The sequence below is a fragment of the Trachypithecus francoisi genome, unplaced genomic scaffold, assembly GCF_009764315.1.
Source record: "Trachypithecus francoisi isolate TF-2019V2 unplaced genomic scaffold, Tfra_2.0 Lachesis_group0, whole genome shotgun sequence".
In the NCBI taxonomy this organism is placed as follows: domain Eukaryota; kingdom Metazoa; phylum Chordata; class Mammalia; order Primates; family Cercopithecidae; genus Trachypithecus; species Trachypithecus francoisi.
The window spans coordinates 160124916-160152261 of record NW_022681453.1 but is presented as its reverse complement, the minus strand read 5'-3'; the positions used below and the strand labels follow the sequence as shown (position 1 = coordinate 160152261).

General features: G+C 46.9%; 1 protein-coding gene across 1 annotated transcript in view; it reads right to left on the bottom strand.

Moving 5' to 3' along the window:
* Nucleotides 1-18529, bottom strand: part of SLCO2A1 (solute carrier organic anion transporter family member 2A1) — an 88401-nt gene extending 69872 nt beyond the window's left edge. The window contains exon 1 of the mRNA XM_033212639.1: nt 18107-18529. Coding sequence (XP_033068530.1) covers nt 18107-18202 — 96 coding nt within the window. The 5' untranslated portion in view covers nt 18203-18529. The remainder of the gene's footprint in view (nt 1-18106) is intronic.
* Between the last annotated feature and the right edge of the window lie 8817 nt (nt 18530-27346).

Here is a 27346-nt window from a genome sequence, read left to right as displayed (position 1 = left end):
TGGATTACAGATGTGAGCCACCACACCCAGCCTTGTCTAGTCTTTAGATGGGAGGAGTCTGCTTTATCTCTGGAGGCTGCACCAAGACTGGACTTTTCTCAATAGAGGGCTGGCTGCTCCTTCTGCAAACTCACCTCTTTGACTTTTCCCTGTGTCTCCCAAGGCATTTTCTCCTCCCTTTCCCCTCTGCCTTCCCTCTCTCTCTACTCCTCAGATCAACAAATACAGGCAAAGAGGGAGAGAAACATCTGCAGGGTCTGGGTAAGGAAAGGTGGGAGAAAGTGAATGAAAGATGAGAGTGGGGGGCTTCAGTCAATGCCACAGAAAATACCCAAATCCCTTTTCAGAAAAGATGCCCCAGGTTCCACGCTGATGTGAGAAAGGAAAAGAAACTGTTATATGCAAAGGTCAAGGCAGGAGGTCAAGAAAGGCATGCTTGCTCCTCCCCCATCAGAAAACCATGTTTAGATGATAGCAACCAGAACCTCTTCTCTTCCACCCCACCACCATGACCCCAGGGAACAAGGCGAGTAGACCACAGTGATCGCCACCCTTGTGAAAGGCGTTGGTCACTCAGGACATCAAGGTCTTCTCTGCACCATGAAATGTTCAGTTAAGGCATGGAAAATAAGGGCAAGAGTAGCCACCAAAGGGACTGCATCAGCCAATTTCTCAAATTCCTTGCTTACCTACAGTATTTAACTTGAACCTATAAACATCATTAGTGAGAACACTCCTGACCTCAGCCTCCCAGAACATTTGCCTTTTCCAAACTATCTGGGGGCAAAGAGAGACAGAAATGGAACTCAGCCTAGCACAGCAAGTGCGTGTGCTATAAGCACTCCTACAGACTCTCCAAATTCCAATATGTGGTGGTCTCTCCTTGCTAAGAAGGCTCCACGCTCAGCACCCTCCTGCCTCCTGGCCCAGGGGTTCTCAGGGACTGAGGTTCACAGCCCTCAGCTTTTGCCCCAGGCCATGGCAGACAGCTCTGGGAGGCCTTCCCTGGCAAACCTAGGATGCTCCTGAAGTTCCTCCTATCAATTATAGCTCCTGCATTAGAAGCTCATGTTCCCTGGCAACCATTTGAGTTGAATATCCATTACTTCCCGCCAATCACTTTAATGAATACCTTGGCCACCAGAATATCACAGCCACCTCAGTGACTGCTGTGTAGGAATCACTGCCCTGAGATGGGTTTGTCTCAGAGCAGATGTTCTTGAACTTTAGGGTATATTAGAATTACCTAGAGGCCTTGTTGGAACAGTTTTCTGGGGCCCATCTCACAGTTTTTCCTTCAGTAGGTCTGGGATGGGGCCCAAGAATTTATAATAAACCCCCATGTGATGCTAACACTGCTAGTCCAAGCACCATACTTTAAGAACCACCACCTTAGACTCAAGTAGGTCTTCCTGAGCTCTAACCTAAATCTTTCCTTCTTGATAACTCTTTCTCGGAAACAAGGCTAAACCTCTTGTGCAAACCTATTGTATAAAACAGGGCAGCTAAAAAAAAAAAAAAGCCTTTCTCTGGGGTAAAATTGATTCAATTTCTTTATTTCTCTGTACTCTCCTTGGCCATCTGCCCATCTGGGCATGGGAACTCCACATGGAGGGTCTGGCAGCACTGTTGGTGTGGACCGAGAGCATTCCAGGACTGATCCACTTCCCAACTACTTTGAACATTCCGCTTCCCTCAACTAGAGTTCTCAAAGGCAAGTGCAAGGGAATGTGGTTTCATCATCTACACCTGGTTTGTTTTGGCTGGGATTTCTACCTGTATGTTTCAAGAGTCCTGAATGAAATCATCAATTAGTATCTTTAGGTGAGGAAAGATTAGCTAAGCAAATACTTGACACCTACCAGTTGCAGTCCTAGGAGAAGCAGACATGAGCTCACCTACCTTTCCAGCACACGGGTGGATTCATGTCTGCAGCCCAGGGCCTGTGACCTTAGCAGTGGGTCACAGAACATATACTGGTAAGCCACATAAGGAAGGGACATCTACACACTGGTGATATGCTGGGTGTCTGATCTTTATGGCTTAGGCAGAGTTTGTGTATAGGAGAGAAGCAGATCCCTCATGGGATTTTCAAACTGTGGGAAGGCATAGACAGAATGCCCCGTTCCAGGTCTCCTTGCAGAAGCTTACCCTACAGCCCTACAAACACCTTAAGAAATCAAGAACTTCTGACCTCCAGAACCATTAGACAATACATTTGTGCTGTTTTAAGCCACTCCGTTTATGATAATTTGTTACAGCAGCAATGGGAGACTAACAGCAAATTTGTCAAATTGGGGGCTTTCCAGTGAAGGAAAACAGGAATTTCTAGTTGCCAAGCATTACTCAGCCATGGAGAAGACAGAGGTTCACAGTGGAAAACAATGACCATGACTTTCAGAGAAAAGTATAGAGGGTAGGGCGAGCCCAGCTGGCATGCCAGTCCACCTGTCCAAATCCTTCACACATTTCCTATTAGGTTTCTTGTAGATTATCAAGATTTCCTTGCGCATTCTATACATTCATCCCTAGTCAGTTTTAGACACTGCAAACATCTCACATTCTGGCATTCTTTTTGCTTTAAACACTCTTATCTGTTATTAAAGTAGATAAATCATCTTTCTTTAGCTGGCATTCTTCTGTTATATCTTCTTCTGTCCCTTGATTTTCAATCTTTCTGTGTCATATTGTTTTAGGTGTCTCTTTTAAAGAGCATGTAACTAGATTTTATCTCTATTTTAATCCAATCTGAGATTGTCTAGCTTTGAAATAATGAGTAGTCCATTGTCATGTATTATAATTTTTGATAAATCTAGATTTGCATCAACCTAATTATATTTATATTGTGTTCCTATTTACCATGAAGCTTATTTTTGGCTTTTTTATTTTTTACCACTTCCCCCCTCCTTTCCTAGGCTTTTATTGTTTAATTAGGTTTCTTTATTCTTTACTCTCTTCTGTTTTAGAAGGTATATTCAGTGTCTTTTGTCTTAATGATTACCCATATATTTTAAAAATTGTGACAAAATGTGTGCAACATAAAACTTGCCATATTAACCTTTTTATTATTATTTTTTGAGACAGAGTCTTGCCTAGGCTAGAGTGCAGTGGTGCAATCATGGCTCAAAGCATCCTCCGAGGCTCAAGCAATCCTCCCATCACAGCTGGCGCATGCCACCATGCCTGGTTAATTTTTTTTATTTCTATTTTTTCATTTTTTGCGGAGATGAGGTCTCACTTTGTTGCCCAGGCTGGTCTCAAAATTCTGGGCTTAAGCAATCTTCCTGCCTCAGCTTCCCAAAATGCTGGGATTACAGGCATGAGCCACCAGTGCCCAGCCTATCTCAAGTTCAGTGGCATTAAGTACATTCACATGTTGTGCGACCATCACCATCATCCATCTCTAGAACTCTTTTCACCTTGCAAAACTGAGACTCTATACCCCTTGAACAATAACTCCCCATTTCCACTTCCCCCTAGCTCCTGGCAACCGCCATTCTGCTTTCTGTCTCTATGAATTTTACTATTCTAGGTATCTCATGTAAATGGAATCATACAGTATTTTGTCTTTCTGTGATTGGCTTATTTCATTTAGAGTAATGTCCTCAAGTTTCATCCATATTGTAGCATGTGTCAGAATTTCCTTTCTTTTTAAGGCTGAATCATATTCCACTGTATGTATATACACATTTTGTTTCTCCATTTATCTAATGATGTACATCTGGGCTGTTTCCACCTTTTGGCTGTCGTGAATGACGCTGCTAGAAACATAACTGCACAAATATCTCTTTGAGACCCTGCTTTCAATTCTTTCGGATGTATACCCAGAAGCAAAACTGCTAGATCATATCATGACTCTACTTTTAATTTGTTCAGGAACTGCCATACTGTTTTCCACAGCAGCTGCATCATTTTACATTCCCACCAATAGTGCACAAGGGTTCCAATTTGTCCCCATCCTCGAAAACACTTGTTATATTCTGTTGTTTTTTTTTTTATAGTAGCCATCATAATGGGTGTGATGTCACATTGTGGTTTTGATTTGTATTTCCCTAATGATTTGCAAGGTTGAGCATCTTTTTACGTGCCTTTTGGCCACTTGTGTATCATTTTTAGAGAAATGTCTTTTCAAGTCCTTTGCCAATTTTTAAATTGGGTTTGTTGTTGTTGAGATGTAAGAACCTTTTATATATTCTGGATATTCATCTTTCATTACATATATGATTTGCAAACATTTTCTCCCATTTTGTAGATTGCCTTCTCATTCTCTTGATTGTGTCACTTGATGCACAGAACTTTTAAATTTTGATGTAATACAATTTATTTATCTTAACTTTTGTTGCCTGTACTTTCAGTATCATATCCAAGAAATCCTTGCCAAATCCAATGGTATAAAGCTTTCCCTGTGTTTTCCTCTAAGAGTTTTATAGTTTTAGTTCTTACATTTAGATCTTTCATTCATTTTAAGTTAATTTCTATATAGGGAGTAAGGTAAGCATCACTATACCGTGTGGATGGCATAAATTCTGTTTCTGATTCTATGTGATATAGCCTTGGGGTTTTAGTTTCTCAGAGGAATTTTTTACCCAGAAATGTTGTTAGAGACAAACCCCTGCTGACCCTGGAGTAGTGGGCAGGGTTTTATTAGTTCCCTTTTCACCAAGGCACCTAGCTTTATGAATGGGTCTGAGTTTCAACGCCCCATATCATCGTTGGGTACCTGTGTGAGTACTAAATTCCAGCATCCATTAGGAGTTCCTTTAGCGTCTCCTTACTGGTCTAATCACACCACACACATTTCCTCCTTATTCCTTGCTGCAAGGTCAACTGGTGTCCTCATTTTTCCTGTGTTCGATTCATTCTTCATTTCTTTCACCTAAAGATTTCACTTTCTTTCTTGCGAGTTCTGCCATGTATTTAAATCTCTGGTGCTGTTCTATTTTATGTGGTGTTTGTAGGAGGAGGGATTCCACATGAACCTGTCACGTTGATGGAAACCATAATTCACAATAGCTCCTTATGGGTCATCTTACCCCACCTAACCACAGCCTTTGGAAGGAAGATAGGGACCTTGTCTGATTCAGTCATGCTCTCCATACAAAGGTTCTATATGAGAACCATGAAGGTGACTTGTTAAAATTCAGAGTCCATGACCCCAGATGCATTAAGTAGAATCCAGTTATGTCTCCCACAAAACCAAACCCCACTCTCTCTCACAAAACCAAATCCTTTTTTCTCTCATACGATGTGCTTTGTAACTGTATTTATTTGTGATCTGTCCACTGTCTATCTCACTCATATGGGCATAGTTCTCTCTGTTTTATTCATTATTGGATCTCCAGTGGTTGATGACAGAAGGTCAATAAGAATAAATGAATGAATAAATAGGTCTCTGGCATCCATCCCAACACCACTCTTGGCCTCAGAATTCAGAAACCCCTGCTGTTTACACTAGTAGAGTTTTACCTTTCAAACAGTGGATGGTCAATAAACTCTCTCCAACGACTGGGTGAAAACCCACCCAGGAATGTTCCCCACATCCTCCCAGGCTCAGGACCAGACCCCTCATTAGCACCTAGCAGATCCCATCCTGGCTTCTGTCTTCACCACCTCACTGTCAGGCCTACTCTTCCTACATGGCAAGGAGCTGATCAGATATCTTTGCTTCTCTAAGATGTTTGGCCAAACCTTAGGGTGAATTCCTACACTCTGAGTCAGCCCCTGGGAGTGGGCACCAGAAGAGCAGAGAGAGCGGATTCCTGGACAGAATCACTTCTTGATCTTCCCAGAAAAGAAAAAGCTCCACATTCTTGCCTCCCTTTAAGACTTAAAGTATTGTTATCTGACTTTGCCTCAATTTCTGGAAAGCCATGACTCAAATGTGACAACAGATGGAAAAATGCAGTGGGAACAGTGATGGCATTGCAGGGGTCAATCCTTCTAGACAACCCCATCCTCTTGGCTGCAATCCCAGCTGCATCCTTGGTCCACCCTCAGGTAATCGGAGAAGAGCCACTTCCATCGTACGTCACATTTTATATACTACAATGAGAGGTCTTAGTACGCCTGCCAAAGGAAGCTGGGGCGTGACCATAGACTGTAGGGCTTTTTAACTAAGAGATTTTTCTGAGTATAAATACGGGACATGTTTACTGTAGAAAATGGAAAACACTGAAATTCACAAAGACAAAAACAAAACCATTTATAGGTTTCACACACAGTATGGGTACATGCCCTTCAAGTCTTCTTGCTCTGTATATTGTGATTGTGACAAATTTGGATCATCTCTACATATGCTTTTCTATCCTGCCTTCTCTAGTTAACATTAGAGAATGAACTTTTCCCCCAAATTTCAACTATCCTCCATAAGACTTTTTAAAAAACAATTTGTACGTATTTTGTAGATGGATGTCCCATGATTTATGTATTGACTCTCTGATTGCTAGATATACAAGTCACCTCCTCACTGTAAGTTTCTGAGAAGGTGAGTCATATGATAAAGCACTGTGCAGCTGACTGGGTTCCCATTTATTCTTTCACTTAGAAATCAAGAGTTTAAGCCACTTGATTGCCCCACACCCATGCAGGGTGTAAATGCTCATGTGCCACACAGCTGGAGTGTGTGTCTAGGCTCACAACCATGGGTCAGGGAATGTGCACTGGAAGAGGAAACTAAGGAATGAAGACCTTCAGGATCACCATTGACGAACTTGGCTTGGAAAAATACAGCAATAGATATAAATAGGCAGTTCTGGTGGGTCTACTGGTATAAAGTAATCAAATAGCAAAGTCTGGCTCAACAGTTTGTGGTTTGTAGTGAAGCACATAGAGGAAAAAATCTTAAGACGGGGACTCCCAATTCCAGCTCTGTCACTGTGGAATGTGGCAATTCCCATGGGCTGCCTCCCAATGTCCTCCACTATAAAATGTGGGCAATACATACCTCACAGTATGGCAGGGAGGGTTTAGTCAGGTAGTGTTTCTGAAAGGGCCTACCCTTGTCCATATTATGTCAGTAAATGTGGTACATAATGGGTGCTCCCAGCAAGAGGCCTCAAGTGTATTTGCATTCACAGCTAAATATCCATACACTGCCCTATGTTTCACCATATGTGTGTCCTAAGGAAATGTGCTCATATTTGTGATAGTAGCTCAGAAAATTATAATTGCTGCTAAAAATGTGTTGGTGCTAAGGGTGGTGTATTAGTCCGTTTCACACTGCTATAAAGATACTACCTGAGACTTGGTAATTTATAAACAAAAGGGGTTTAATTGACTCACAGTTCCACATGACTGGGGAGGCCTCAGGAAACTTACAATCATGGCGGATGGTGAAGGGGAAGCAAGGCGTATCTTTATAAGGCAGCAAGAGAGAGAGGCAGAGAGAGCAAGAGCGAGAGTGCAAAGGGGGAACTGCCAAACACCTTAAAAGCATCAGATCTCGGCTGGGCGCGGTGGCTCACGCCTGTAATCCCAACACTTTGGGAGGGTGAGGTGGACAGATCACAAGGTCAGGAGTTCAAGATCAGCCTGACCAACATGGTTAAACCCTGTCTCTACTAAAAAAATACAAAAATTAGCTGGGCATGGTGGCATGAGCCTGTAATTCCAGCTACTCAAGGGGCTGAGGCAGGAGAATTGCTTGAACCTGGGAGGTAGAGGTTGCAGTGAGCCAAGATTGTACTGCACTCCAGCCTGGGTGACAGAGTGAGACTCTGTCAAATAAATAAATAAATAAAAAGCACCAGATCTCCTGCGAACTCACTCACTATCACAAAAACAGCATGGGGGAAACTGCCACTACGATCCAATCACCTCCCACCAGGTCTCTCCTCGGACATGTGGGGATTACAATTCATGATGAGATTTGGGTGGGGACACAGAGTCAAATCATATCAGGTGGAAATTCTAAATATTTGTGATTTTAAGCAATCAAAACAGGCTTGACTAATGCCCAACCCCAGTCTTTATAAATTTTACACATTTACACGTTAAATTTTATCTTTTTTTTTTTTTGAGATGGAGTCTCCCTCTGCTATTGCCTAGGCTGGAGTGCAATGGCACGATCTCGGCTTACTGCAACCTCCGCCTCCTGGGTTCAAGCAGTTCTCCTGCCTCAGCCTCCCAAGTAGCTGGGATTACAGGTGTGCATCACCACACCCAGCTAATTTTTGTATCTTTAGTAGAGACAGGGTTTCACCATATTGGCTAGGCTGGTCTCGAACTCCAGACTTTGTGATCCGCCCGCCTCCGTCTCCCAAAGTGCTGGAATTACAGGCATGAGCCACCATGCCTGGAGTACACATTAAATTTACACATGGATTCAGTGGGCCCATGATGTGGCAGTCCTGGGACTCTGAGGACTGAAGAAGGAGGCTTGAGCTGCTGTGAGGAAGATCTCAGCTGTGCAGAAGGCAGTGTCCTGATATCAAGCACAATTTCAAAATGAAATTGACAACCACAGCCCTGTGAGTTCACTTTCCAAGTCAGGTACATGTTACAGACGTGGAGTAGGTGCCATATACAAGGCTGCTTCTTCATTAACTTGGACCTGCCACATACCACGCTGGTGTATGTGGGGTATAGCCCTGGAGCACAGGCTGGGACCCATAAGACCTGTTCCTGCGAGCACTGGGCGAGATGCCCCGTGTGCGGGGTCTGTTAGCCCTCTGGCAATGAAGCCAGGGAATGTTGTCTCCAGTGAGCCCCTTTTCTACTTCCTCCAAAGAGATGTTGTCCATTTAGAGGCTGGAGGGTGGAGTCAATGACCTGTCTAGGATACTCCATGAAAGCTCCCAAAGTTGGGGAGTGGTGAGAGCTGGGGTGTGAGAACAGAGGGAGGCGGGGGTAAGGAGGAGGAGTGTGAGAGATGACGTGGGCTGATGAGGGCATCACAAACTTGCAAGGCCTAGTGCAGGGGGCATAATGGGAGGGTCTTTGTTGGTTCCACGGGTCCTGGGCCACTTTCCAGCTGCTGCCACAAAGCCTGAGACACTCACATGAGTGGTGACCAGGCTCCTGGCAGTGACCAGAACCAGCAATGAAACCTTTGTGATCTGGGACATCAGGAGCCACACATGTCCCAGCAATGCCTACCTTCAGAGCTTAGTTTGGCTTTCAGAGGAGGGTGGCCCTAACTACTTCGTTTTCTATTTTAACCCTGCTGAGCAGTCCACAGTTAGAGGGGCTTCTGGGAGAGGGGACACAGTATTCTATTAGAAACAGTGAATCAAGTGACTAGGGAGTAATGAGTTCTGCTAGCTTCACTCTGGGGAACACACATGGAAGGGCAGGTAAAGATTTTAACTCCACACAAGAGAAACCTGGTAAATGTGCTACAATGTTCTGGGTCTGCCTTGTGCTACAGTGAGCTCCCCATCAGAACTCTGCAAGCAGAGGCAAGGACATCAAAAGGATTCCTGCGTCTTTGAGTCGATGAGCTTTCTCATCACTGTCTAGTCTGAAATTCAATAATTCCATAAGCCAGGAAGCACCATCTTTCAATAGCTCAGCTTTATCATCACTTATACAGATTCTATACAATAAGATGTTTAAAAACACTATAAAAATCATGACCAGCAATGAAGGTGGGAAGCTAGGTGGGAGGACTTCTACATAGAAACCAGAGAGGGCAATGAGCCCCACCGCTGTGCAGAAGCCCAGCAACTGCCATCCTGGCTGTCACTTGCCTGCTCTCTGGAAGTTCCCCATTTCTCCTCCCCATAGGTCCCTAAGGTTCATTTCCATTCTTGGACACCATCCCTGACTCTCCTCGGCACCTCCCCTGCACCACAGTTAGAAGGTGCGAGTTTGTTCTTGTAAAATGTCATAGCAAGGGAGGCAGTGAGGTGACCAACTCCTTGTAATTTGCCCACAACTTTCCCAGTTTCAAAACTGAAAGTCTGGTGTCTTAACCCACTCAGTACTGGGCAAATGAAGACATTTGGTCACCTTGGAAGGCAGGGAACTTATAGGCAATTTTTTCTTGGAAACCTGGGAGACTTTCAGGGAGCCAGGTATAAACAGCAACACCTAGTAAAGAGCTTCACCCAGTAGATACTCAATAAATGCTTACAAAATAGACACTCAACGGATGCTTACAGTAGACACTCAATAAATGCTCACTGAGTGAGTGAGGTCCTGGCTCCACATCAGTCTAAGCTCCCAGACACATACCCCAAATACACTGTAAATCAAAGGTATAGGAGGAAGTTTTCAAAAGGGCCTGTGGCACAAGTGAAGAATGACTTGTAAAACAGTCTGAGAAAGAGATCAGTTTAATCCTATTCTGCAATCTCTTTGGCAGCCACACAAGCAGCAGAAGTGTGGCTCTGGAAGCCTGCTTTCCCTCCACTCTTCCCTTCCACTGCTGTCCCTATGCCCCAGGCCAACAGGGCCTCACTGTGCTCTCTAGCTGGTTCTGTCTGGTGGTGTCCCATGGGGCCTGGACCAGGAATTTTCTGATGTCCACACCTCACACACCTGTCCCACTTAAATTGTCTAGGTACCGTTCCCTCTGCACCTGACAAGCTGGCTGGGTAAGCCAACCACATAAACTAGTTCCAATGTGAGGTCTGCCTGTGTTGTATTTTTCAAACTCAATTCACTCTACCTGGGAGTCCATATCTGGGAGAGCCCAGTTAGACACACACACCTTCCTAGAGCATCAATGTTACTCCAAGGTTTGGAGAGAAATATGACATATTATTTGGAAACACATAGATTGTGGAGGATAATATATCATTCATTTGATTTTAAGATAAAGTATAAAAATATATCAAAGAAATGTAATACTCAGGAGTCAGGCCACATCCCCAGACATCTCCCCTCACCCACCTTATCCTACTCCTGCATGGAAACTTCTTCATTCCCTTCTAGAATTCAGGGCCTCTTGGTGGGGCAGTTTGATAAACAGTAGCTCAAGGTAGCCCTCTCTCTGATAACACAGGTATTTTAACTGAGGCTGTCTGTGCTCTAGGCCAGCATTTCTCAAGGGTGTTGGATGGAGCAGTTTTTAGACATAAACAAGTATGACTGATGTTTGAGTAAACAAAATGAAACTTGTCATCAGGACTCTCAGGTTCCTACAGGATTCCAGTAGTTTGCCACATTTCTGAAGGCAGGGGTCAGCCCCGTTTGGGGGTGGGAGACAGTGCCAAATGCTGACCAGACTGAGTTTCTGAAGGTCACAAGTCCTGAGGTTAATGCTCTGGCTGTGTCTGAGCCTCCAGTGTATCCTTGTGAGCCTCCATAGCCTTTCCCTTCAGCGGGACAAAGAGGCTGGAAAGACAGGCTCAGGAAGAGAGCTGCTGGCTGCAGAGTATCATCCCATCCTTCAACCCCTCAGTGCGGTCTCAGACTTCCTTCCTCAGTTTCATCTCCACCCCTGGGCAAATTTAATCCATCCCAAACAGTAAGACACACCCAGGGAATTGAGGTCCTCTCAGCTTGAAAGGACTGGGGATTGCTCAAAGACAATCTGGGTGCTTTTGCCAGGTTTCATAACAGGTCTCCTAGAAGAGTCCAGACCTAACTGGCCCTGCTCCTAGTCTCATCTCAATCAGCAACTTAAAATCATGAGATAAGAATCTAAGAGTGGCCAAGCGCGGTGGCTCAAGCCTGTAATCCCAGCACTTTGGGAGGCCGAGATGGGCGGATCACGAGGTCAGGAGATCGAGACCATCCTGGCTAATACGGTGAAACCCCGTCTCTACTAAAAAATACAAAAAACTAGCCGGGCGAGGTGGCGGGCGCCTGTAGTCCCAGCTACTTGGGAGGCTGAGGCAGGAGAATGGCGTGAACCCGGGGGGCGGAGCTTGCAGTGAGCTGAGATCTGGCCACTGCACTCCAGCCTGGGCGACACAGCGAGACTCCGCCTCAAAAAAAAAAAAAAAAAAAAAAAAAAGAATCTAAGAGTCTGAAAGGACCTCAGAGATCTCTGAGCTCAGGCCTAAATGCTGGTGGACGAGAGAATCCAGAGCTGAGAGGCGTTCTGTGGTCATGGGAAGAATAGGAGCGAGATGACCAGGTGGGAATCCCTGCTTTGCCAGTTACTGGATATGTGGCCTTGGATGAGCCTTGGTTTCCTCGACAGTGACATGGAGATGCTGATCCCTCTCTTGCAGGGCTGTCATTAAGATTAGAAAAAAATTAGGAATATAGACTTGAAAATCAGCTTCAAGGGGAAAAAAAACATACCAATCAGCTAAGGGCAGAAGAAAAGCTGGAGCACATAAATACATAAGATCCCACTCACTTACCAAAAGCAAGCGTTAAACCTGCCCTTAAATCTTCCTAAAAGCCAGAATAGAAGAGAAACTGAACAGGTAATAAAATTTGGTATCCGTAAGATAAACACATAACCATTGCCAAGTAAAACCAAGCTTTTATCCAACTTCAGGACTTGCTCTACATTACTGACAATAGCCAAGATATGGAATCAACCTCAGCATCCATCAGTGGATGAATAGGTAAGGAAAAATGTGGCATGTATACACATGGAGTATTATTCAGCCTTTAAAAAGGGGAAAATCTTGTCAGTTACTACAACATGGGTAAATCTAGAGGACATTATGCTAAGTGAAATAAGACAGGCACAGAAAGACAAATACCTCATGATCTGACTTAAATGCAGAATCTAATAAAGCTGAACTCATAGAAGTAAAGAGTAGAGTGATGGTTATCAGAGGTTGGGGGTAGGGTGGGGGGGGGAACGGAGAGTGATTGATTCAAGGTACAAAGTTTCAGATAGATGGGAGGAATAGATTTTGAGATCTGTTGCATAGCAGAGTGACTATAGTCAACAACAATGTAATATATATTTTAAAATAGTAAAGAGTAAATTTGCAGTGCCTCAACATAAAAAATGATAAGCAAAGTCATGATACATTAATTAGCTTGATTTAATCATGCCACATTGCACACATATATTAAAACATCACATTGTACTCCATCATATATACAATTATGCCAATCAAAAACTTGTCAATCAAAAATAATAATTTTTAAAGAAAATAAAGATGGATGGGCTCATCAACTAAAAATAAAGACTTGTTTTAGCTTCAGTAATGAAGACAGACTGCTATCAGCAGAAAAATGTACACATAGATCAACAAAACAAAATTAAAAACCCGGAATAGATCACACAAGTACAACCAACTGATTTCTGACAAAGGTGCAATGGCAAATCAATAAAGGATAGTCTTTAAAAAAAAAAAAATGGTGGAGAAACAACTGGATAGCAATAGGTAAAACAACAAACAAACCAAACACCTTAACCTAAACCTTCCACCCATTCAAAAATTAACTCAAAATAGAAAATAAGTTTAAATGTAAATGAGAAAAAACTTTTAGAATGAAATATAGAAGAAATCACTTGGAAACTAAGGTTTGGAGAAGAGTTTTTAGACATGACACCACAAGCAGGATCCAGAAGATTGAAAATTGATAAATTAAAATTCATCAAAATTAAACATTTTTCTCCGTAAAATACCTTGTTAAGAGGATGAAAAAATAAGCTATAGTCTAGAAGAAAATCATTTCAGACTGCATACCCAACAAGGGACTTGTGTCTAACATATATAAAGAACTCTCAAAATTCAACTGTTAAAAAAAAAGATTACAATTAGAAGATGGGCAAAATATAGGAAAAAAACATTTCAATGAAGAGGAAATACAAATGGTAAATAAGCACATGAAAAGATGTTCAATATTACTAGCCATTAGGGAAATGCAAAACAAGACCATGATGAGGTGTCGCTATTCATACCTGTTAGAATTGCTAAAATAAAAATTTGTGACAATACCAAATACTGATGAGGTGTCACAGCAACTGGGTCTCTCACATATTGCTGGTGAAAATGTAACTGGTGTGATCACTCCAGAAAACAGTTCAGCAGTTTAAAAGTATCTCACCATGCAACTAACATATAACCCAACAAACACACTTGAGCATTTACCCTAGAGAAATGAAAATTCTCACACAAAAACCTTTACACAATTGTTCATAACAGATTTATTTGTAATAGCCCCCAGATGGAAACAACCCAAATGTCGTTCAGTAAGTGAACGTTTAAGCAAATTATGGGACAGTCATACCATGGAATACTACTCAGCAATAAGAAGAAACAAACTATTGATACACAAAACAACTTGGATGGATCTCAAGGGCATAAAGCTGAATGAAAAAAGTCAATCTCAAAAGGTCACAGATTGTATGACTCCATTTATATAACACTCTCAAAGTGATAAAATTATACAGGTGGAGGGGACAGATTAGTCACCAGGGGTTAGAGATGGTAGTCACGGAAGTGAGGGGACATGACTGTTAACGGGTCAGTACAGGAGAAATCCTCGTGGTGATGGAATAGTTCTGTATCTTGAAGTGGTGGGGTGGTGGTTACACAAATCTTCATATGTGATGCAATGGCACAGAACTATACACACACTTGATAGCAATGTCAATGTTCTGCTTTTGATATTATACTGAAATCATATAAGATGCAACCACTGGCAGAAACTAGGTAAAGCCTACACAGGACCTGTAAGTACTATTTTTCCTATGAATCTATAATTATTATAAAATAAAAAGTTTTTTAAAAATTCTAAATCAATCATTTTGTTTGGCACTAGGAACTCAGCTGACTTTCTCTATGGTGGCTCATGAGGCCCCAGGTTCTGCAGTGACAACCATCTGTGTTGATCCTCTGGGATACAGACAGGTGCAGATTCACACAGCTGTGTCCTCATGTCCTTCCTCAACAGAAACAGAATGGGATGGCCAAGCACGTGTTAGTGAACTTAACTTCAGAATAGGGCCCAAACTAGCCTGGCCCTGTGCAGGCTTCCTGATGGGCTCATTTGCCCTGGGAGCATCCCTGGCTGCTTAGTTCTACCATGACTGGCTCTCAGGCTCTGGCACATAAATGGTCCGAAGGCCAGTGCCACCACAGGCAGAAAGGGGATTGAAGTGAGTGCTGGGGCTGGTTAAAGACATGGGGCAGGATAAAACTAAGTGGGGGTTGAGAAGAGGGAGAATGAAGAAGGGCAAGGCCAGGGGACTCCCTCCATTCCTCTGCATACACTCTGGTCTATTACACAAGCAAGACAAAAGAAGGCAAAGGGAAGCCATGTGCCCATCTCAATGTTCCAACATTACTTCTGGATCTCTCAGAATGGAAAAAACAGGTAGTCACTGTCACAACGAAAGACAACGATCAGAAAGAGGTGAAATGAGCTATGTATATTGCGAAACATACAACACTGTTCCATGTGTTCCATGTGAGTACCACCAGAAGACAAACTGAAAGCTAAGGAGGGCTTTGAGCATCATCCAGGAAAAGGAGGTTTGAGTGACCCATGGTCCACCTGACCCTACCCATTCCAGTTGTTCTTCCTTTCTCCCTACAAGCAGGGGAGGCAGGCCTCTCAGGAGGCAGATGCCTAGGAACAGAACAATGCTGTAGTCAACGTTAGAGAAACACCACCCCTGGGGAGGAGTGGGCATATTAACTCACTGGAAGGGATTCTTGGGTTCGGGGGATTCTCTTGAGAGTGTTTTCCTGAGCATGAATCTGGTTGCTGGGATAGAGCACTTTGCTCTGGAAACTGATTAGTTAAGCAAGCCCAAGATGCCTCCCCATCGCTGGGGGTCAGAAGCCTCAGGAAGTGATGGACATAGGCCAAGACAAAGTAATTCTCCCCCACTTCTTGGTCCTCCCAGGCCAGAAGTCACCAGGGCCACTGAAGCCAAGTTGTGAGGTTTGCCTTTCCCTTCTTCCCACTATTCTCCAGCTCTCAGTCTCCACTGGGATATTCCCTCACTGATTGGATATACATTACTTCACTACACTGGAGCTCTGGGTGTGTAATTTCCTGAAATTTGCTAGCAGTCACCAACCACTCTTTCTATAAGATAACCTCAGTTTGGTCCCGAGGGCAAGTTTTATTTTAAGGAGAAATAGAGCTTCCTGAAGCCGCCAGGATAAGTCAGCTGCAAAAGCTGCCTCCCACCCCCACCCTCAGGATTACTAAATGAACCTGTTTTTAATTTAGCATTCCGGACACCGAATGCTGAACAGTGATTGTGGAGCAGATCTTTGCTTCTTAAGATTCCTGACTGGGCACAGTGGCTCACTCCTGTAATCCCAGCACTTTGGGAGGCCGAGGAGGGTGGATCACCTTAGGTCAGGAGTTCGAGACCAGCCTGGCCAAAATGGCGAAACCCCATCTCTACTGAAAAAAAAATACAAAAATTAGCCAGATGTGGTGGCGGATGCCTATAATCCCAGCTACTCAGGAGGCTGAGGTGGGAGAATTGCTTGAGCCTGAGAGACAGGTTGCAGTGAGCCAAGATGGCGCCAGTACTCCCCGCTGGGCAACAGACGGAGACTCAATCTCAAAAAAGAAAAAAAATTCCTGTAAGCCAGAGGCAACAGAGACTCTAAATTAAATCTGGTTTACTACTGCAGGAGAGGAGACACATAAACCCCACCTGAGAGCTGCCACACTCTGGAGATAAGAGTTACGAAGAAGGAAAGCATATCAGCCCGTCAGCCATCGAGAGCATCCATCCTGCAGCCACTGCCGCTCCCTTTGGTCACTGCTGGGATGTGTGTGTCACCAGGGCCCAGAGAAATCACTGGCCACTGGGAATGAGCACACCCCTGCTAAACCAGTGTTAACTAGCATAGTGTCGATGGTGAGGGCCAACTTGAACAAGGGTTTGGGTCTTTGGCTCTGAAGTCTCACACACCTGGTTCCTCTACAGTCCACCCCTTTCTGGTTATGAGAACAATTTCACAATGCCTTGTTTTCCTCATTACTAATGAGGACAATAAGAGTATCCACTCGATAGGGTTGTAATGAGGATTAAATACAGATAAAGTATTTCCACAGTTCCTGGTACACTCATACAGCTCAAATACTGTTAGCCACTATTACTATTATTGTAATCATCGTTATTATTATTAAATGTAGTTTTTCTTAACTAATAACTATGCCTCATGGAATTGGTGGAACAATCATTCCTAATTGTTTGAACATGAACAAATCCTATTTGTTGAAGCAAGAACTGATCTCAGATGGGTACTGATCTCGAGAGCACAGCATGGTTTACAAAGCCCTTTTCCTACGCCTCATTCCGCATAATCCTTATTGAGTCCCATGAGCTGGTTATTGGTCAATTACCAGCTTTTTCAGGTAAGGACCCTGAGGCCCTGGAAAGGTGAGAAATGCTTCCCTTCATCATCCTATTAGTAGGTGGCTGGGATGGGACCTCGGATCTGAGTCTTCTGGCTTTATCCGCTTCCCCTAAACTATATGGTTTGTAGGTATTTGCAGGAATGTCCAAAGTCGATTGGTTAGTCTGTCCAGCAACAAGGAACCTAGACAAATGACAGACCCTCTGGTTGAGTGTCCCCTGTTCCCACTATGTCATACATGTCCCAAGATATTTCCAGACCAGGGAAGCCAATCCGAGCACGCGGGTTTGTTGCCAGCCTGGGGGAAGCTGCCCACTGAGAGGGAATTCTCAACATAACCGCGAGCGGCACAGCCAGGTAGCAGAGCTCCCCCACCCCCGTTGGCGGCAGAAGAAAGCCTGGGGAAGGAGAACATCCCTTAGGCCACCCACCCCAGGACGAGGGGGCTCGGATGAGACACAGTCTGTCCCCCAAGGCGCGGGTGTCCCCTGGCACCTCCAAGCCCATCCCCCTGACGAAGTAACCGCCCGCTGGAGGCCGAAAAAGGGTTCCTCGAGATGATCGTTTTCAATCACCGAGCAGGACAATTCTCTCGCTTAAAACTCTGCCTGAAGTTGTCCCAGTAAGCAGTAAGTAGGTACTTTCATTGTCCCATTACTTACTCCGATGAAAGTGTGTGAACACACACACACACTCGCACACACACGCACACAAGCGTGCGCACAGACACACACACTCGCACACACACGCCCAGCACGCGTCGCCCGGGGGTGAGATCGGAGCGCAGCACGGGAGGGAGCCCGGGGCTCGCAGCGCTTCCTGGCTCCCGCAGATAGACGCGGGTGCCCAGCCGAAGGTGCGCCCGGCGCGGCCCCGGCCCAGACGACCCCGCGGACTCCGCTCACCTTAATGTTGCCGAAGACCGAGCGGGCACAGCGGCCGGCTCGGCTAGAAGAGGCGTCGCTGCCCTGAGGCGCGCCGAGCTTGGGCAGGAGCCCCATGGCTGTGGGCGGTTGGCCCGGCGCGGAGCAGCGCGGGGGCAACGGGCCCCGGGTCTAGGGACCTGGCGCGCGGGGGCCGGGGCGCCTCGGGCTGGAGCGGCTGGGCGGGTGAGAGGCGAGCGCGGCGGCGGTGGCCGGAGGAGATTCGCGGAGCGGAGACTGAGCCAGGGAGTGCGCGTCCAGAAGTTTTTATAAGTGGCAGCCGCCGATGATGAAACGCTCTCCAATAAGAAAGCTGTCTGAAACCCTCCTCCCTCTTTTACTCGGGTGTCAAAGGCGCTGCGAGCCCCCGCCCCGCCGCCGCCGCCGCCCCCTCAGACAGGTGTGACGCCGCAGCGACCCGCTAGGCTTGACTGCCCCGAGAAGATCCCGCCTGCCGGGAGGCGGAGAGGGAGGGAAGGAGGTGGCGGGCCCGGGGAGGGGAGGTGAGGGCTGTGTGGAGGCAGGAGGCTGCCAGGGGGTGGAGGCTCCTGGGGATTGGCGAAAAGAGGGTGGGCGAAGCGAAGGTGGGTGACTAGAGGGGATGGAGAAAGAGGTTGGCAGGGCTGGGGGGCAGGAAGGCTAGGGTATGAGGAGGCCCCAGGCGGGCGCTGGAGGGGCCAGCGGGATCCAGGGGGTGGAGGGGAGCCCCAGCATCCCTCCCGACGCTCTTGGGGAGATTTACGGAGCCAGTCTCTGCTTGTTTGCACTCGCATAAAACCTGGGCCCTCAGTTCCGGTGATGGCTCTGAGAGCTGCAGCTCTGTTTGTGTTGAGGACTGATTTATATTTAAACTGCTCTTTGCGCTGGAGAGGGGGCTGGGTAACAAGGTGAAAAGATGGGGGCTGGGCCCGAAGTCACTGGACCTGAGCCAAGGTAAACTGCAGGGGCTGTCAAGTGTCGGCATGGCTGGGTCTGGCCTGGGGTGCTGGGGGGAGGGGTAGAGGGGGTGGGAGGGTGTGGACAAAGGAGACTCACCCCACTGACCCCCTCAGTGCTGGAATGAATAGTGGGTTTATTTTTTCCCAAGATTTTTTACCACCAGGATTCCAAGCGTGGAGAAGAGACAGTGAGGCTTCTCAAGGGAAGGATAACAAGGTTCTTCCAAAAGCAGCTGCAGTGAGGAATCCAGCTCTGGAGGCATTTTCCCAGCTCCCTCATTCCTGTAGTCCCCTGCAGAGGGAACCTCTCCAAGCCCACCCCAAACCCAGGAAAAGATGCCGTCGATATCCAGGAGGCTTTGGCTAAGACAAAGGCCACAGGAGAGACCACATAGGCTTCTTATTTCTACCCAAGATCTGATACCTTTCTGGGCCTGGTCTGGCCTGGCCTGGGTCTGGGGGCTTCTGTCCACCTGCGACCCAAAGTCCCTGGACATGGCAGCATTCCAGAGCTGTTGAACAATGGGCAGCCCCTGGCCACTTCACTCAGCCATAGAGCAAGGTACATCCAGACAGGCTTTCCACAGCTCTGTAGCAGCCCCAGCCTCAGGGCAGGCATTAATTCCAGCTCCCATCTGTCCACTGGGAGAACATGGCACGCAAGGACACATACCAGCATGGAGCACTTGGTGTGTGCTGGGCATACCAGGCCCTCTGCTGAGCACCCACACGCATGATTTCATAAAGCCCCAACGTTAGCCCTACAGGCATAGGTACTATTAGAGTCTGGACTCCACAGGCAAGGATGCTAGAGCAGTCCAATAAGAAAGCTGTCTGAAAGCCACAGCTAGCAAGTGGTGGAGCTGGACCCTGAATTCAGCCTTGTCTGACTCCAAAGCCCAGACTTGAAGCACTGTGCTTTCTGATAAGTTGTCTAGTCCAGCAGCCCCATTTTGCAAGTTGAACCAAACAGGGACCAGAAAACCCCCAGGCCAAGGTCACAGGCACCTTAGGGTTACCATGGCTGGAGCTTCTTTCTCAAACCCTGAGACCTCACTATGATCCGCTGGTAGAACCCCTGGAGGATCAGCCTCTCCAGCCCTCACCTAGTCCTGTCCCGTTAACCTGGCCCTCTGCCTCCCGTCAGCGCCAGCATCATCTCCAAAGGAAAAGCCTATTCAGAAATGCTCACAGATGCTTATCTTCCTTCATTGACCTTTACTGGGTGGAGTTCAGCTAAATGTAATGGAGAGCCAACCAAAATGACTTAAATGAGATTTATTTGTCTCTCATAATAAGAAGTCTGATAGTAGGTAGTCCAGGGGTCATGACTTAGGCCCTTCAAGATTCCTTAGCCTGTGGTTCCCATCCCCATGGCTGGCTCTTTGTCATAAGATGGCTGCTCCATCTCCAGCCTCCTCTCCTAATTCCAGGAAAGACGTGGAAGACAGGAAACAGGAAGGGGCCATGCTTACATCAAGGGAGCAAATCGCTCCTTTGCATGCACAGCTGCTTTTCCTTAAGTCTTCTTGGCCAAACCTGGGTCACATAGCTACCCCCTGCAAAGGATGCTAAGAAGTATAGTTAACACTATTGCTGTCCTCTGAACAAAATTGGGGTTTTATTAGGGAAAAAGAAATAATATTGTGTTTTACATTTTCAACACCTACACATGGAGTAACCCATTTGCTTTCAAGAGCACTCCCAGAGTATGCCTCCCAGACTTTCCGTCCTTAAATTTCAGTAAATATTTCCTAGCACTGAAAAAATACAAAAAACAGGCTGGGCACGGTGGCTCATACCTCTAATCCCAGCACTTGAGGAGTCTGAGGCGGGCAAATAACTTGAGGTCAGGAGTTCGAGACCAGCCTGGCCAACATGGTGAAACTCCGTCTCTACTAAAAATACAAGATTAGCCAGGCGAGGTGGCAGGTGTCTGTAGTCCCAGCTGCTTGGGAGGCTGAAGCAGGAGAATCGCTTGAACCTGGGAGGCAGGGGCTGCAGTGAGCCAAGGTCATGCCACTGCACTCCAGCCTGGGCTACAGAGCAAGACTGTCTCAATAAATAAATAAATAAATAGATAGATAAATAAAAATAAAACAATAATAATAATTTAAAAAGCTAAACCACAAGAACATCTCCTGACCTCAAAGACTCTATGGTCTCAGGGTGGGAAACAAGAAGAGAAAGTATGGCTTTGATGTAGGAAGATGCTATTGTGCACAGCTGCTATGGGAGCATGGAGGTGGGGCCCTAATTCACCTTGGACAGCAGGAAGACTTCTGGGAGGAGGTGACTGTCAAGCTGAGCCCTAAGAACTAGTAGGATTGAGAGCGTTAGGGTAAAGAGGATAAACCTACTCCATGGTTTCAGTCTGGCTGGAGCTTAAGACCAAGCGCAGTGGGTATGTGGGTATGAAGCAAAGAGGCTGAGAGTTTAGGCTGTCTCCCCAGCACAATGGGGAGCTGTTAAAGGCTTCTGACCAATGGTGGCCTGGGCTAATTTGCATTCCACATGGACCTCTCTGGCAGCCAGAGTGGAATTGGGCAGTCTGTGGAAGGAATCCTAGGAGCTATGATAAAAGCCTGCATGGCAGCAGTGGGATGGTGGTAAGAAGGAGAGAAAAGCTTGAGAAATGTCAGAAGGAGGTGGCACCCACATATCAGTGAGAGGAGAGATGTTAGTGATGACTCCCAGGATCTGGCTTGGGCAACTAGCATTGGTGATGCCCACTCCTGACAGAGGGGGCCCAGAAGGAGTAGCCACTATTGAAGGAAGCCAGTGAGCATCCTGGTTGCATTCTGAATTCAAATTTCCCAGACTACACCCAGGTAAGGATCTTCAGGAGGCAGATGGGTATGTGGGTCCAGCACTCAGGGTGGACACTGGGCTATTGATATGGGCTTGGAAATCCCACGTGGAGGTGATGGTTAAGCCTCAAGAAGGGATGAGTCTCCTGGAGAGACTGTGTTATGAGAAATAGGTCCAGGATGGGCCACAGCAATATCAAGGTGGCACAAGGGATGGAGCCAGAGTGGAGGAAAGTAAACCAGGGGAGGAGATGTTGACAGAGCAAGGGTACTCTTTCAAAAGGGAGGAGGGCAGGCACATGGCCAGGCTGCTGAGGAGGCGAGAGAAGGCCTGAGGAGTGGCCACCAGGCTGGCAACGTTGGCACTGAGGAACTTGGCAAGAGTGTCTGCAGCGGGTGATGTGGGCAGGAGGAACTGGAAAGGAGAAAATGCAAATAGAACCCATCAACTACTTTCTCAAGGTTGTGGAGGGAAGGAGAAAGATAGGGAGCAGCTGAGCAGCTCCGGGCTCTCCTCTCTGCCTGAATTGTCTCCAGCTGTCTTGGCCTCGTGCTGGGGGCAGTTAAATTCATTCCCACTTCTGGGCTTTTGCTCATGCTGTTACCCTGCCTGCATGGCCTGCCTCGCAATGCTTGGCTTCTTTCTTCAAGGAGTGGTTCATGTTATTATTGCCTGTTCTGGGCCCCATAACAACAGTAGAATCATGTCTTGCAGTGGTACAGTCCTGTCACGCACAGACCTTGTAGTCAGACAAAATTGCTGACTACCTTCGATAGCTTGCTTAACCCATTGGATCTGCGGTGCCTTCTCTTCATGATGAACTGTTGTGAAGTGCATATGAGATGATGCATGGAGTGCCTGGAGCATAGCAAGGTCTCAATGCTGGGAAGCTGCGTTGCTGTGGGGGTTGGTGGTATAGATGTTAGTAAACTGCACTCTAGGTATCTTTCTCCATCTCAGCTGTGAGCTCTTCGAGGGCAAAGGTTCTGTGTCAATTCTCTTTATCTCCCCCATTTGACCTAACATATCCTGTTGCTCAAAAATGTTTATTAAGTGCTATTAAGCAGAAATGAATTCTAAAAGGGCCCTCGTGACTGGTGACTGGAAAAGGCCTCATTGCTCCTACACCTCCATGCCATTGTTCTCTCTGCCCAAACCCTGTTCCTTCTGCCCCCTGGAGGCCTCTGGGTTGTCTCTGGGTCTCAGCCTTGTCTCTTCTCACTGGTGGCTGGCCATGAACTTGATGGGCCACATTGCCCATTCCTGCAGCAGCTGATGAAGCTTCCTTGGCAATTTAGATATCCAAGTGTAATCATGGGTTAACTCTCAACAGTGACTGCCTCTCCTGAGTCACAGGCCATGTTTGCAGCAAGGGCTCCACTGCTGCTTTGTCACTGTCACTGGTGGGGCAGCTGTTCCTCTGCAAGTCACCCTGATCACTATTTTATATTTGTATTTAACAGTGCCAACAGGCTGTGCCTGGTTCTAATACAAGGTTGTCTTTTTTTTTTTTTTTTTGAAATGGAGTTTCACTCTGTTGCCCAGGCTGGAGTGCAGTGGCGCCATCTCAGCTCTCTGGAACCTCTGCCTACCAGGTTCAAATGATTCTCCTGCCTCAGCCTCCCAGTAGCTGGGATTATAGGTACACACCACCACACCCGGCTAATTTTTTTGTATGTTTAGTAGAGACAGGGTTTTACCATGTTGGCCAGGCTAGTCTCAAACTCCTGACCTCAAGGGTTCCGCCCTCCTCGACCTCTCAAAATGCTGGGATTGCAGGCGTGAGCCACTGCACCCTGCCAAGGTTGATTCTTTTAATCCTCAAAATCACCAAATGAGGAAGGTTATTTTCATTAGTTCCATTTCACACAAATTTCAGCAAATATTTCCTAGCACTGAGAAAATACAAAAAAAAAAAAAATAGCCCCAAGAACATCTCCTGACCTCAAAAACTCTATGGTCTCAGAGGGGAAAACAAAAAGAAAATGTGGCTGTGATGTAGGAAGAAAGCTATTGTGCACAGTTGCTATGACAGCATGGAAGAGGGGCCCTAATTCACTTTGGGCAGCAGGAAGACTTCCTGGAGGAGGAGACTGTCAAGCTGGGCCCTAAGAACTAGTAGGACTGAGAAGATTAAGATTAGAAACTGAGGCACAGAGAGGTAAAATAACTTGGTCAGGCACACACACATGCACACACATAGGCACACACACACATGCACACATACACATAGGCACACACATATGCACGCACACATGCACACATGCACACACAGACGTGAGCATGCACACATGCACACACAGGCACACACACACACATGCACACACACACACACACTTGGCAGGCAGGCTTCGTTAATGCTCTCTTGGCATTTCCTGGTTAGAAGTGCTCTCCTTGTGTCCTCACCTTGCTCGTAGCAGGGTCAGCCTGTGGAAGCTGCAATGAGGAGGTTCCCTGCACATCCTTATTTGTTGTCTGGATTCCCCACAATGCCTGTATCACTTGTATAATCACTCTGGGGCTCATGTGCCCTGCCTGGGGTCCAGCCCCTGGTCTGGGCCCACGCTCCCACCTGCCCTGGCCTCACTTCTGGGAGGGATCTCTTCTTTCCTCAGTCTTGCTTCTTGGGCCTCTTCTCTCCCCTCTCTTTATTTGCCCAGGTCTGTGGCTTCCTCATTTATTGAAAGGCCCCAGGCTCCCTATTTCGTGCCTTCCTGCACCTCAGCCCCTGTCCACAGAGCCCAGGGAATACGTATTGAGTCCTGTTTTTCTCTCACCTGGGAAAGGGAGCGGGTGCCCTGCATTGCCGTGCACACGCCCTCTCTGCACTGTTTGGACTGACCCCATATCAGGTAGATTGTGAGCCTTCAGGGCAGGGACCAAGTACAAACACAAGTGCAGATAGCAGGATGCCACCGCCGGAGACACAGCAGGGCTGATTTGTCAGAAGAGCTTGCCTCTCCCCACCACTCCTGCGCGAGGGGCTGATGGGAGACGCATGTAGTGCATACCTTATTTCCCAATTGAACAAAGCAGGGGCCAAGAGCACTGGGGCTGGGCAGCGGCTCCTGGCTCCCGGACCACAGCCTCTCCCTGTGCTTGGCCCCTGCCCTAGGCCAGCCTGGCTCTTCCAGGCAATGTCAGTTCTGCCTTCTCTGCTGTAAACATCAGGGCCAATAAAAGTTCAGGGAGACCCTTTACCTGGGCCCTGGTCTGCAACACACCCTGGACCCAATATGGTGCTCTGAGTCACCTGGTGAGGTCACTAGAAGTCAGGCCTCCTCCCTGTTCATGGTCACAGGGAGGGAGTGCCTGGAGGTGTGGCTCCATTGCAGGGCACTCAGGAAGAGAATGCTCGTTGCTTCCCTGTGCAGGCAGCAGGCGAGGAGGCCGAGGAGAGTGACCAGGGAGGACTCTGACCTGAGGACAGTAAGCCCATGGCTCTCTCACACCAGGGTGTGGAGACTAAATACACGCAGGGGCTCCTGGCCTCACCAGCTCTGAGAACCTCCCTCCAGCGACAGTAGTAGGAATGATGGTCAGCAAGGTAGACCTCTTCTGTTTACTCCTCTCCAAATCTGTCCCTCTTCTCGTGAAAGTTCCCCGACCTTCCTTCGGGGTCCCAGACCTCCCTATTCTCAGGTTCTGAGGCCTAGGTAAGCTGACACTCACTGGTGCAGGAGGGCATGGGGCCTAGGCCTGGCCACTTGGGCCCCCTGCTGGAGCGACCAGGACAGTGTGCTGTCTCCCAGGGCCAGCGTCAGGGTAGAGGGCCGCCTCCCTCAGTGTCAAGGTCTAGGGAGCCCTGGGGAGAATCTGCCCCAGGATGTGACCACCAGAGGAACAGGAGTGTGGGCCAGAGGTCACCGAGGCCCATGGCCACATCCCTTAGGCTCTAGGTCTCGATGGGCCATTGCATCTGGTCTTTGCAGTTCTGTGAGCCAATAAATTCTTTTTATAGTTTAAGTTTTGTTGAGCTGGATTTCCTGTTGCTGGCATCTGAAGAGTACTATTGAATCCAATAAACCAAGTTTTCAACAACACTGGGCAATTCACACAGCAGCCTCAGAGCCAGCATCTCACTTAACCCGTGCAGCTACCATGAGAGGTGGGTCTGATTGTTGTAATCTATGTTTCAAAGAACAGGAACTAAGGCTTGGTTATTAAGGGCTCCCCAGTCCATGTGAAAGGGTAGTGTGACCTGGCACCCCCGCTGTGAGGTCATTGTGACCTGGCACCTGAGACTTCTGAATACAGACCTTGTTTTCCTGCTGAGTCCCAAGGAGCTATTGTCACTGCTGGGATCAGGCCCTGGTGGCTAAGAAGGTACTAAGGGTGGAGGTGGGACTACCCAGCACCTTAGGGAGATGGTGGATCTGCCATCCCCGTTGACCCTGCCTTTTGGGGGGTTCTTCCCAGTGAAACTCAGCTGGTCTGTAAGGTTTTGTGGTGAGGTTCACACCAAGGGCATTGGAAGGGACATTTTCATCAGGTCAGTGCAGTGGATAACCCACATTTTAAGATTCCCCTGCTGATCAGCCACCTTCCGGCACTCCTTTTCTCCTGCTGGCCTTATGAGCAAAAATTACAGTCCATGGAATTGTAATTGGCTAGGTCTTTAGACAAAAACTACTTAGGGTAATCTTAAACTTTGTTGGCTAAAATGGGGGCTCCTTTGAAACTCCAAACTTGCCTATTTGCGTGTACAATTGGAACAAAGAAAATACTGAGCATCCCAGAGAAAATGGGAAGGAAGCCTAATTCTCAGTTGGCCCTTTGAAAGTTCTAAATGGAATCAAGAGGCTACCATTGCCTCCATTAGAGAAAATAATTCCAAACTGAGTGAGTGCCTTAATGAAACAGAAAGAGATAGTTCTTGCAAGACTGAAATTAAAACTGTTAAAACACCTTTGAAAGACCCTTCTTCCACTAGCCCCCTTGCTCACCTCTGCCTGACTTCTGCACCTTTTTCACCATCTCTGCTCTATTGTTCACTCCCTCCTTCCTCTTTCACTCTTTCAGCTGGTTATCTTGAAAAGGTTCCTACATTTTCTCTAGGCTCATTTACATGTTTCTTTGTAAAATCGTGTGATAAATTGCTATGATTTATGTTACTTTGGCATGCATTTTAATCCTCCTCTAGCACACTTGAACTCCTTCTTGAGAAAACTTAAACTCTCTCTGTGCTTGACATGTAAATTTGTACCCTGTTTTTTTTTTTTTTTTGAGACGGAGTCTCGCTCTGTCGCCCAGGCTGGAGTACAGTGGCCGGATCTCAGCTCACTGCAAGCTCCGCCTCCCGGGTTTACGCCATTCTCCTGCCTCAGCCTCCCGAGTAGCTGGGCCTACAGGTGCCCGCCACCTCGCCCGGCTAGTTTTTTGTATCTTTTAGTAGAGACGGGGTTTCACCGTGTTAGCCAGGATGGTCTCGATCTCCTGACCTCGTGACCCGCCCGTCTCAGCCTCCCAAAGT